The 13,218-nt window shown below is 38.4% G+C and overlaps 1 protein-coding gene across 2 annotated transcripts; it reads right to left on the bottom strand.

The window, feature by feature from the left end:
- Nucleotides 1-1,660: 1,660 nt before the first annotated feature.
- Nucleotides 1,661-10,009, bottom strand: LOC130438323 (palmitoyltransferase ZDHHC15B). Of its 2 annotated transcripts, none has more exons than XM_056770191.1 (12): nt 9,845-10,009; nt 9,467-9,493; nt 9,196-9,290; nt 8,160-8,280; nt 7,588-7,657; nt 7,460-7,492; nt 7,256-7,376; nt 6,741-6,873; nt 5,448-5,574; nt 5,031-5,143; nt 3,314-3,404; nt 1,661-3,065 (listed from the first exon to the last, which is right to left on the bottom strand). In XM_056770191.1, exons 1-11 carry the CDS (start codon nt 9,960-9,962, stop codon nt 3,337-3,339), a joined length of 1,026 nt encoding a protein of 341 aa, XP_056626169.1. In that variant the 5' UTR covers nt 9,963-10,009; the 3' UTR covers nt 1,661-3,065; nt 3,314-3,336. The 2 variants fall into 2 exon arrangements, with proteins under 2 accessions (XP_056626169.1, XP_056626170.1); XM_056770192.1 differs by having other exon boundaries at nt 3,314-3,383; nt 9,845-10,008.
- Nucleotides 10,010-13,218: the final 3,209 nt, after the last annotated feature.

The raw sequence follows: 13,218 nt of genomic DNA on the forward strand, positions 1-13,218 counted from the left end.
TGAGAAACTTTTGAGAGCAATGCACTTTGTTTTTCACAATGTCCCTTCAAGAAGAGAGTATTATACAAAGCTTATTGGGTCATTTCTTTTTCCACTCCCATTTTGTGGACACAGATGGGTGGAAAATCTGGCTTATGCAGAGAGAGCCATTGAGGTATAGCCAAAGCTTCAAGAATTTGTGCAGGCAGTGCCTGCCTAACCCTGGAACCTCTTCTTTTGATACCATTGAAGCAGCAAACACAGATCCTTTGATTGTAGCCAAGCTTCACTTTTTCATGGCGATAACAAGAACTTTTTGACCATTCTTGACAAAATACCAGACTGATGAGCCAGTACTGCCTTTTCTGTGCAGAGACTTGACGAGTTGATAATGGTAGTAATCTAATTTCTGCTTTATTTAAATGTTTAATTTTATAATTGAATAAGTGGATATATAGTACATTAAATAAGTATTGTTTCTAATTTTCAGAGCCTGTTGAGACACTTTATGAAAAGGAGATACTCCAGGATATCCATCCCTTAAAACTGACCAAACTTGATCTTGATGACCAGAAGAACTGGGTTGATGCAAAGCCATGCTGACATTGGCTTGGGTGCTGAAACTAACCGTGAGGTATGCATTGTTACTGATTTATATGTATACACAAGAAAATTAAAACTACATTCCAGTAATTTCCTATTACTACTTTCATTATATGTGCTATCCTTCCTTAAAATGCTCTTCAGAGCAAATCAAGCAGCAGAGTAGGTCAACTCACAGCCCTCAACTCAGAGTTTGGCATGAACCACCACATCTTCACACGGTTCTACACCAGCACTATTGAGAGCATCCTAACTGGCTGCATCACTGCCTGGTACGGCAATAGCACCGCTATAGACCGCAAAGCCCTGCAGAGAGTGGTACGAACTGCCAAGCACATCTTTGGGACTGAGCTCCATTCATGTGAAAAAAGCAAGGAGGATCATCAAAGACTCCAGCCACCCTAGTCACAGCCTACTCTATCATTAGACTATGTGACAGCTTCTTTCCACAAGCTGTCAGATTCATGAACTCTTGAATAACATCTATCATAAGCACTGCACTTTACCCCATAACACATTGATAATCCATCTCATATAATATTTTAATTGAACCTGCCACACTTTGTTATTCTGCTAACTCAGGTATGTAAATACACATTAAATTGCTAGTATGTAGTTACATGTATAGTGAATTGCTAACTTTGTCACTTGTTTTATGTACGGAACATGTCTTATTGTCAGAACTGTGTTTTTTGTACAGATTTGTATTTATTGTCCTGCAACTGTAAGAACTGCATTATTGGCTGGAATTGCACAAAAGCTTTTCACCTTCTATTGCACTTGTGCATGGTAGAGTGACAATAAAAGAGATTTGATTTGATATTCCCAACATACACTGCCAGTACAATAGGTTAATGTGAAAAAGCATTTCCCAATTCTTCATTCAAAATATTTTAATTTCTTTGAAGAAAATGTGTCTTGTTTGAATTGTGTTAACTGTGGCCATCATAGGATCCAGCTTCTGCATCTAACAGCAGGGACCTGCCGGTCTAATGAGGGCACTTATACATCAGGAACACACTCATTTCTGAGCTCGGATTTGATTAAAAGGACACAAAAATAATACATGAATACAGACTATCAAAAAAAGAAACGTTTTTGATATTTAATGATTGCAAAAAGACATATGTTGCACCACAGGGAAATGGCATGAACATGTAGTGAATATGGAGTTCAAATAAAAAAGTTTGATAGACTGTAGGAAACACAATCAAATAAATCAACGAGCGACCAAGTCTCCCCATCTAGGGTCAGTGCAAGTAAATGAGTAAGCATTGGCTAACCAGAATCCACAACCATATACACATACAGGACTTATAAATACAATCGCTATCAAACAACAGATTGCTCTCAGAATGCAATAATATCCCATAACTGTGTCACAACTCTTAGTCCTGTTACTCCAGAGGAAAACAAGGTTATTGTTTTTGATGCAGTCGTATGGATTATGAGTTTTATGACATGTCAATTTCTGCGTGAAATACATCTTGTGTTCACAGAGCCCTAACCCATCCTGCTCTCAGTAACATCATTATATACAGAGAAAATATGTTAATATTGCATCAGAATGCAAAGAAAAGACATCAGTCCAGACTGCTTTCTATTGACTAGAGGAACAGAAGCAGTCTGAGTGATTTAAAATAAAAATGCTTCATAAAACTCTCTGGCAAATACGGCGGAAAAACTGCCAATGATTTCTTCTCAAATCAATAAGCAAACTTTAATTAAGTGGTGACAACCAACCCTGAAGAGAGCTGTGCAGCGGTGTTTCTATATTTGTACCGTTGAATGAATCACAGGAGTAATGTCCAGGACCCAAAATCAAAAGAAACCTCTGGACTGAAGTAAAAACATTCAAAGATTAAAATCAATTAAAACTAGCATGACAAAAACTGGCTATCATATAAAAATACCCTTCAATTTCAATATATTACATTTGTATTTTTTTTTTTCCAACACAATAATATTTAGTTTATTTCATTGATGTATTTCTTTGCATTATTGTAATAAGAAATGAAGGTTGGATGTAAAAGCAAGGCCATGAAAGCAAGGCCACCACCACACAAAACCTTTTAAAGTGGTCCTAAAAATTCACTTTAATCTTTCTTTTGATTTTGGCCCAAGATATGATCCAGACGTGTTGGTTGATGAAATTCACTCCATTTGTGTGATATAAAACACAGCAGACATCAACAAAAGCTCTGTACAACACCTCTTACTGTTCTGAATCGTGAGCGGTGTGTGTCAGGTGTGTTTTTCACCATTATAAAACACTGTCCAACAGGCCACGACACCAGCTGTCCTGTGGTGTTCCTGTTCCTCATCAGAAAGATGAAATATATGTTAATGTTCTTCACAATGAGTTATAGGAGACAACTGCTCGCTGTAGTCTATATACAAATGCTGTTCTGGAATGATGCAGAGCTGGAATGCAGTCGTCACACTGAAGCACTGGTGCATTCTGGATGAAGTCACATGTCACACTAGTGAAATACAAAATAAACACATGACATTATCAGACATTAAACTACATTTTTTCATATTGTCATATGAGGTGTTCTCAGTGATTGTTATGTCTAAATAAATGCTGGGTTGTTTCTACTAGTCTTGATGATTTTCTGGTGTCTGGATATAACTCAGTTTATGGGTAAATATACAGTAAGTCAGAGTTTTGGGTTTATTGACAACTGATGTCCATCATAGTGATGGTTTTATCAACAACAATACTCACTAAACACACATCCGCTCCAGAGATTATGATTCATTGGTGATGGTGACTGTAGACGAGACATTTTCATCCTCTGAAACAAACATTTCACAACCTGTTTCACACAAAGCCAAACATCACAGTATGTGAAAATCCACTTGAATAAGGCAGTGAGCCGTTTGTGTCAGACCCGGACAGAACTCGAACACAGCGCTTGAATACACTTACATGAACATGACACGATTATTACTCATGATGTACACTTCTCTATAAACCTTTTTACATTTTTTATTGAGATAATTTAACAACAATTTAAATCAGTACATCTCAGATATGATTTACTTCAGTGTACTGTACAAAGTAGACACACATTTATATGTGACATCGACACCTAGTGGTTGAGATTGGTATCACAGTCCAAATTCAAACCATTGGTGACAAGCTATGACACAATAGTCTGAAATCCTGAAGCACCCGCAAGGTCGTCTGAAGTTTCATCAAACATAAAAATGATTCAGAAAAGGCTTAACGTGATGTGAGACCAAAATGGACTCCTGTTGTTGTAGGGAGAGAAATGCTTACTATGACATCAAGAACACCATCCCAAACGCATTGAGACGCTGAGGGACGGGCCCATGTACCCTAAATAACCTCCTCCCCTTCACTAGATCACTGAACATGGGTCGTGGATGTGCCTTTAACTTGACAAAGACCCAAAACATATTGCAAAGACAACCAAAGAGTGGCTTAAGGAGAAGCACATCAAATGTCCTCACCAGTCTCTAGACCCTAGTCCTAAAGAACATCTGTGAAGGAGGCGAAAACTCCAATTTGCTGAGCGACACCCAAGAAACCTTTTAGATTGAAGAGGAGTGGACTAAAATGTACACTGACACGTGTGCAAACCTGGTGACCAACTGAAATCAGAAATGTCCCAGATAGCACAATCCATCTGGCTTACGTCTATTTGACGTCTCGTTTACACTGCAAGACATAATTTGCTCATCTGCAATACGTCTCAGAGATGTCTGAACGTCTGTAATACATCTGCTAAAGATCTGGAGATCCGCTGTGTAAAATCATCTGCTAAACATCTTAGAAAGAACAGCTTAACATCCATTCTAAATCATACACATCTTACAGACGTCTTCTAGATGTCTATATGACGTCTGACAGCAGACATCTCCGAGACGTATTGCATTTGAGAAAACTATCTATTGTAGATGTCTTGCAGATGTAAATGCAGAAGTGAAATTGACGTGAGCCAGATGTATGTGTGCTATCAGGGGTATGACCTCTGTGCTTTCCAACAAGGGTTTCTACAAAGTAATTTTTTCTCGGGGATCAAATACTTATTTCACTGACTGAAATGCAAATCAATATGTACCCTTTATATAAAAATAATTCCCCTGATTTAAAAAATATATATATCTTCTCTCCATCAGTTAAAATAAACCTACCATACAAATGACAGACCCTTCATTTCTTACTGTACATGCAGTAACAGTACAGTACATGATCACGCCTTAAAGCTCCTCTTCTGTACAGCCATCAGCTCAGTCTGCAAACAAACCCTCTCCTTCACCTGAGCTAACACAACAGTACTGAAACCCTTCATACACACCCCGCCTACACGGGATTGGCTGCATTTTTATACACAAGCCGGTATTCTAGATCAAACAATAACACACACCATTCAAATGCATAAAGCATGTTGTAGAGGAGGTCACGTGCATCTCACCTATGTTCTCTTCGTCTGATCCACCGTCCTCAGTCCATTTCTCCTCATTGGCCAGTAGAGGGTTTTCAGATTCACACAATGTCCTCACAGGGAAATAATGCCCATCGCCTTCACTATAATGTGCATTCATCAACACACGAAATGAGATCTGTTTATGTATGTGACTAAAACTGTATCATAGATATTAACTTGACACATATTTTTTGAATGCTAATCCAGACAGTTTTGAATCCAGTGTGCTGATGTTTAAGACAGATTTAAATCCTTTTCAACGTTCATATACAGTACATATATCATTTTGGGGTCCAATGTTCTGTCTTTATTTCACTCGGCTTGCTGCCGTTTTGCACCTCATCTGAATGTGTGAATCAGTGTGTTCACAGCTGATGCGTTCAGTTAGTTTTGAAACAAGCTCACCTTGTGAACACTGGCACAAACCAGAGCTTTTTATTTTCCCCAAACACCTGCCGGAGGTTTTTGCTGAACCCAAGATGAAAGCCGTTCCTGTCAGGACCGTTCTGAAACACTGGTGCCGAAAACGCTTCTGGTCAACACAATTCAGAACACAGCACAGGTACATTAGTCCAACATGTATACATCAAAGTTAAAAGATCTTACCAACATCACACGTTTTAATGTAATGCACATGAAAAGAGAAACACGGAAGTATTATTAGGCTTGAGTATCGTAGGAATTTGAGCGATTCCCATTCTGCTTATCAATTCCAACTCAGATCAATTTCACAGTTGAAGTCAAACATTGAGATATCAACTTAGTCATCTTTTACTTCTTCTTGACAACTTTGCAAATATACATATGTGACCCTGGATCACAAAACCAGTCTTAAGCGGAACGGGAACATTTTTTGCAAAGACAAAAATACATTAAATGGGACAAAATGATACATTTTTCTTTTATGACAAAAATCATTAGGATATTAAGTAAAGATCATGTTCCATGAAGATATTTGTAAATTTCCTACCTTAAATATATTAAAACTTTATTTTTGTATGTGGATGTCCTGCCGTAGTGCCTCAGATTAACAACTTCAAAGGACATTTTCTCAATATTTAGATTTTTTTGCACTCTCAGATTCCTGAGATTTAGACGGTTGTATCTCAGACAGATATTGTCCTATTCTAACAACTCACACATCAATAGAAAGCTTATTTATTCAGCTTTCAGAACATATAAAAACCTCAATTTCGAAAAATGTACCCATAAGACTGGTTTTGTTGTCCAGGGTCACACATGAGCAGCGTTTTGTGTATATATATATATATATATAAATATATACACATAGCAACCTTTAAAGGATTTTAATGCACGACATGGATGTGAAGAACCACCTGATGCCAAACGCTTGTAATATGGTGATTTGCCAAGTTAAAGCTTTTATTGATGTTTACAGTGTCATTTTAGATCAAACAGGTGAAAATGAGAGTTCTTTTATCAGTTCATTTTAAATGTAATCAAACTGTCTGGATCCACCCATGTGTTTAAGCCTTTTAATGCACACCTTCCAGCCAATCAGAGTCCGGTATTCAAACAGACCATGGTATAATACCATTTATATTAACAAGTTAAAACATGCACACTTCTGAACTGAACTGAAATTTAAATTTCAGGTATCCGATTCCTAACCTTTCGATTCCGAATTGGAATGAATTTTCGATTATGATATGAGAAGTGAAGGAATGGCTTCCTCACCTAACGTGGATCTGTTTTTAGCCACCAGCCAACAGTGGTAACCAAACAGAAACATGAGACTGACAAAAAACATGAGAGCCACGAACAACAGGAACAGCACGTGGAATTTGGCGGATGCGTTGGGAAGCTCTCCCTAACAAACACAAACAAACATGTTAGAAACCATGCCAGAGCAAATGATCCAAACATGCAGCATGTCAACCCAAAAACAGCTTTAAATGACACAAATCTCTTGAGCGCTGATGTTTTAGTGAAACGGTTTTCTCTCACACATGTTAACATAAATGCGATGACATTTTGACAAAAAGTTATTAGTTTGTGTTCAGCTTAAGAAAGGAAGTGATTGAGTAAATGATCTTTTTCAGGTGAACTATTCCTTTAAAGACTGGATGTGGCATTCAGGTTGATTCATGTTTTGAAACACATCCATTCAACTGAACTGTTTTAGGTCCATTAAGGCTTTGCTGACCCGCGTTCAGTTTCGAGTCCAAACTACTGTACGTGCTGACACTCACCACCCAGAACTTGATGAAGTACTGAAACACTGTCGATGCTACGAACACACAGTACAGCATAGAGTAAGACAAGAAAAGCAAGAAGAACTTGTAGTTGGAGAAGCCGACACAATTGTTCACCCTGAAGAAACAACATACACAAACGTCACCTTTCAAATGGATCAAAACATAATAAGATGAATTCATAACAAACTGGTGGTTTACCATGGACAGTGATGATCCATTTTCAAAACACATCTACAGAACACAGGAGCACAATCAGGTCACGTGGTTTAACTCCAATTAAATAAAGTCCAGGATGTGTTTTGTGCTTTCAGACAGACAGGACTTACGTTTCACAGACGGAGCAGTGGTGGCAGCGGTCCGGCTTTAACACCTGACAGCGATCACAGAACCTGATAGCTGAAGACGTGGAGATAAAGAAGAGTTACATCCCATCACTGGGCTAAATGACCACAGAGCACATGCACGCAGTAAAGACCGCTGATCGAGGAGTGTGAGACTTCTGTTCAAAAGCACGTTAAACAACATTAAAGGTCTTTGCACATCCAATCCCAAATTTTCTCATGTGTTTTTTCGTATTTGGCGCTGGTTCGTACGGTGTCTCTGAATCGTCAAAACGCCTCTCAAAATGCGTGCTACGAACCCAGTCCGAATTCATTTATGACAGACGCAAATATCCAAGGCAGTGTGTAAATGTGATTGACACAACGTATTTATTTCTTAACCTAGTCAAATTTCGGACTCAATGTGCAATGGACCCTGTTGCTGTTTGTGCCAGATCGCTTAAACACAAGCATACAGCTTTCAGGAATGGTGAATATTGCCTTTGCATATTCAACAAGAATATATGAAAGCACTTGACATTTCACGCTGAAGGTCGCTAGTAAAGGTGAAGGTGTACCTCCTGACTGAGCGCGTGTGAAAATAGGAAGCTTCTTAGCGATATCGGCAAGAATCTGCTTCTGAACATCTGGCCTCTCCTCCAGCTCGTATCTTTCTTTATCCGTGTACGATAACTGAAACTGAAGCACAGAAACACCTCATCACACCGACATCATCACAGAAGTGAAACTGTTTCATGTTGATAATCTTCAACTGACATATAACAGCTTTTATTCCATAGTGAATACTGGATTCTTATTGGCTTGAAGGTGTGCTCGAAGTAAGTGATAATGTTGTTATGGCAGAAATAATCCCTGACAGTGTGATCGGGACGTGAAGCGGAGGGTCTTGAATCACACTGAAGAGGGTTATTTCACAATAACAGTCGGCTGCTTGTGCATTATTCCGCTTATTACACGGCTACTTGCCACATGAGAAGAAAACTGGACATGAAATGTGAATTTGAAATATTTTATTAGCTCATTATAAGCGAATCCAGACCTTCCGCGAAGAAAAGCCGATTAGTTAGGTTTTAAATTAAGAAATGACGTTCGAACGTCACAAACAGGGAAATTGGTTTAATCATTTGTAAATATGTCACATGTGTTATTAAAAGACATATTTATAATAATTTTTTGTGTAACATTAAACTGCCCCTCTGAAATGATTTACAGCATCCAGGTTACAGGGTCTTATTAGTTTTGAGCTGTGGTTATTTGAAAATAACAACTGGAATGTCGCAACTGGCCAATCAGAATCAAGCATTAAAATGAGCCGCGCAATATAACCCTTTAACGCACAGGTAGCTCCAGTCAGTTTGATTACATTTGAAATTAACTGACAAAATAACTGTCATGTCTACCTGTCGGATCTTAAATTACACTTAAACATCAATTAAAGCCTTAATTTTGCAAATGACCGCGATGGTACAAGCGGGATAATCCACAGTTTCCGTCAAGTGGCTCTCGGCCTTCACGTCGTGTATTAAAACCCTTTAACCCACGGCTGGCTGTGGATTATCCCTTTCATAAAACACAAGCGTGTATGACACAAACCTTTTTAGATGGTGTGGAGGGTGGTGTGAAGATGGCCTTCCAATATGTCCACCAGAACATGATGAAGCACACATGGAATATCAACACATAGGTCACTGCCGAGAAGATGACATCACACCATGAATACAGAATATTATCATGATAACAACATTCACGCTGAAGCAAATAAAATGACTCTATAATCTTACAATGAATAAGGGGTTTATATGCATAACATGGCATAAATAAATACTATTAAGATTCATCGTTTAGGCTCGAGAAGAACACTTACCCCTCTCGAGATTATTGCTGAGAGTAACTGAAATGCAAATGAGATCAATATGAGAAACATGTACACACACACAGTTTGTGTTCCCTAACTAGACAGCACTTGATTGGTTTTAGACTGTGGTCTATGTGAGCAGTTAAAACACAGCCAGTGTAAACACAGTTCAAGATCACAGATTGAGTCCAGATTTACAACATACTCTTCTCTTGATCTACATCACGAACCGACTGATGCTGTTTAAAATAACATCATAAATATCACACACTGGTGTAAAAATCATGTTGGGTCCTGTTCTATATTCCTGACACTTCCGTATTATTACAGTCGAGCTACAACCGTTGGCCTAATTCAGTCAAAGCCAACGTGAAGGTAAACTCTTACCAATACACAGCTCAAAGACATACGCATAATAAGACCAGAGCACGACACATGAGATGATGATGACGGGAATCCAGGAGAAAATCCTTTGACAGCATCTCAAACCTCGAGAGAGAGCCATGATCAACCTCAAGCCATCCTTACACGATCTGTCATCCGCTACACAGCCTGCGCTTGTCGAACGCGCCGATCACTCGCTCGGTCATCTGCTTCACAGCCTGGCTGCTTCATCTGCGGATTAATAGATTCATAGTTGAGTTTAAATACAACTTCAGTGCATTAAAAATAAATATTATACAGCAGTCAACCAGATTTACACTAATCTGTCGCATAGAGTCTTGAAAAAACATACATTTGCGATTTTTACGTGGGTTGAAACTCATTCTTTTTAAGTAGAGTCTCCCCACTAGGTGGCAATATTTACAACGCCTCCGGGCAGCTGATCAGTCATACTGCATTTAAACTGCTTAGACCAGTCTCAGAAGTTACAGTCATCTAATGTTTTACTTCAAAAGTGGTCATAACTTATTTAAGTCAGTTACATAAAAAGGTTAGATTGGTCTAATTGAAATGTGAAAAGTAAGACTGATTAGTCCCAACTAATCGCTAGTCAGAGAGACTAGTCGTTAAGTCTTGATTTAGCAGCAACTGGCCCCAAGCCCCTTATTTACTTCAATAATATAAAAAGGCTTTCCATCTAAGTCGTTGGTTAAGGTCACAACTAAACAACACATTTCAAACCAACAATTAAACACGACATCATTGTCTTTCCTAAACTAAAAAAACCTTTTCTATCAGTGAAAAACGCTTTCCGGGTTGCTCCAGCTACTACGCATGCGCACAGACTGGCAAGCGCGTCATCATTCATGAGGTCTTATTAGAAAGCGCATCATTTTGGCCTACCGTTCGTAATGTGTTTTTATATATTAAAACGAAGCTTATTGATTAAAGATTGACACTTTTTACTGAAAAGCTGTATTAAGATGTATTTACTTTTTCACCCACTGCAGTGTCTAATATATTCTTTGGTTGAACTGCTGATGGGGCAATTTGGAAATGCTATGAATGTAGAAGAATTGTCATAGAGATGGAGATTCAGATGATGATAATCCTTAAATTGTTCTTATTTACCGGGACGGGTCTATGGGGCTGGGGAGGAACATTCCTCCACATTTGTCTTGGACCCCAGTAAAAGTGTAGCAAAAATAAGCCTCAGTGGTCAGCATGTGCTATTTCTAAATGTATTAGATTCTTAGGGGAAACCTTTTTTGGTAAAAAAAAACATAAGTATAAAAACTTAGATCAAATATAGCATTGAGGTTGCGAATTGACTCTCTCTTTGTAAACATTCGTTTGTAAACAGCAGCCCTAAGAGAGCGGAAGTGAGATTTTAACAGACGTACGTCATCACCCTGTGTGCATAGAGTGTTTTGCAACCAAGTGCTCACTCCAACTCTTCCTCTCCCTTAAGTTCATCAGAGGCTGACACAACACGGTGAATTGCATGTAAAGGGACCCGCAGTGTATGAAAATAGAAAAAGCTCATTTTAAGGTAATAAAAACATAACGCTTCTCTATGTACGGCCTTTATAGACCTCTGACACATAGTTATGTGTATTATATTGCATTTCTGTCAATAGATCCCTACACACTGGACCTTTAAACCACTGTTATGCTATAGCTGTGTTTACAATCTTCTACCACTAGGTGTCAGTGCAGGACTTCAGCATCATCTCTGCAGTAATGCGGATGTAACACAGTAATTCAGTGTTGACCTCTGAACTCTAGTTGATCCTCTTAATAGCAGTTCACCCATTGACATGGTTTTCACATATACTGCTATGTCTCTATATGGCTGTTTCATCTGATATACATGATTTACTCACCTTTAGGTTGCTCCAAACCTTCACACATTTCTCTTTGTTCTCCTTAACACAAAGGAAGATATTTGGAAGAATGTCATTAACCAAACAGATCTGCTGGCAGATGTCAACTACAGGTAGATTATAACTGAAGAACTCAGTTTTCAGCTCAGGTTTTTGTGGCGGAGTCTCGGTGTGGAGAAAGAAACATGTTCAGCCGTTTTGTAAGACATCTCACTTTTTTGTAAAGTGAGGAATGAGTGAGGATACACAGGTGTCATCTATATGCATGTGTTTTATAGACTAAACCTGAAGCCTGTATAAATTCTCCTCCTCTTCACATCTTCACATGTTTAAATCATCCTCAAACATGCATAAATGTCAGTAGTCATCACAGGTTTTTATGAATGTAGACTAGTGTCAGACGGCAGGCCGTTTTTTAATTTATATCAATGACTGGTCATAATCATTAACATTTTTGAGCATTTCAATGAAATAGGCATAAGAAGTCTAACTCGAGCGTCTGTTTAACTTTATTTATATCGTTTCATTTTTTGTGTTTACAGCACTTGATATTTGACTGCACACTGCACATAGAGAGTAAGGCTGTGGCAAACTTGATCTTTTTCATATTTCGTGTGTTTTGTTTTATAAATAGTTTTCTGCATAGATTTATCTAAAGTGCCTATAACAGGCTGTTTAATGTCAGATTTGATCAATATTATCATGCATTGAATGAACTATTATTTAAGGAATTGTATAGGTGTGTATATGCTGTGTTTATTGATGTTAAGGTTACTGGACAGTTTGTGTAGTTGTGTTTGGGTGTTGTGATGTTGTTGATGGTCCGTGGACAGCATCTCTTTCTCAGCAGCTGTCAGCAGCCGCACCACTACAAACACCTCACGTCTCTCATAATAGTAACAGGGTCTCGATCAAAACATTGACACAGCAAAGTGAAACACAAACGGTTTGTGTCGGCAGGTCGGGACAAATCTCTGGCGCTTGGAATGAAGTGTGTTTATGACAGCTTCATACTGTACTGTACTGACAGAGACGACACCAGAAGAGACTTTATGAGCTGTGTCAGCTTTATCTGCTTTCATCACAGTCTCTTTTTATGTCTCTGATGAGAAACTAAACATTTCATCTCAAAGCTTTACATTTCACCATGTTTATTATTAGCACTTAGTTTTTTATGGCTGCCATTTTAATGTTAGTCATTTGAAATGTGTGGAAAAACACTTAAAAGACTTTGATGTCCTTTTTTTTTCTTTAGGGCTACATGTTCTTGACATATTTCAAAGTTTCTTTGACTTTCTCACTTTCATCTGAAAAAGTACATTATCCAATACTCCTTTGTTTCTCTCTTTATCTCTCTCTCTGTCTCTCTCTCTCTCTCTCTCTCTCTCTCTCTCTTTCTCTCTATCTCACTCTCTCTCTCTCTCTCTCTCTCACTCTCTCTCTCTCTCTATCTCACTTTCTCTCTCTCTCTCTCTCTCTCTCTCTCTCTCT

This window comes from Triplophysa dalaica, chromosome 16, assembly GCF_015846415.1.
Source record: "Triplophysa dalaica isolate WHDGS20190420 chromosome 16, ASM1584641v1, whole genome shotgun sequence".
In the NCBI taxonomy this organism is placed as follows: domain Eukaryota; kingdom Metazoa; phylum Chordata; class Actinopteri; order Cypriniformes; family Nemacheilidae; genus Triplophysa; species Triplophysa dalaica.

Bases quoted from the DNA above. Each gene is read 5' to 3' on its own strand.
- LOC130438323 (XM_056770191.1), bottom strand. From the start codon at position 9,962: ATGGCTCTCTCTCGAGGTTTGAGATGCTGTCAAAGGATTTTCTCCTGG. The intron at 7,493-7,587 runs GTAAGTCCTGTC...TGTGTTCTGTAG, and splicing joins CACTGCTCCGTCTGTGAAAC to ATGTGTTTTGAAAATGGATC. The intron at 6,874-7,255 runs GTGAGTGTCAGC...TGTGTTTGTTAG, and splicing joins ACTTCATCAAGTTCTGGGTG to GGAGAGCTTCCCAACGCATC.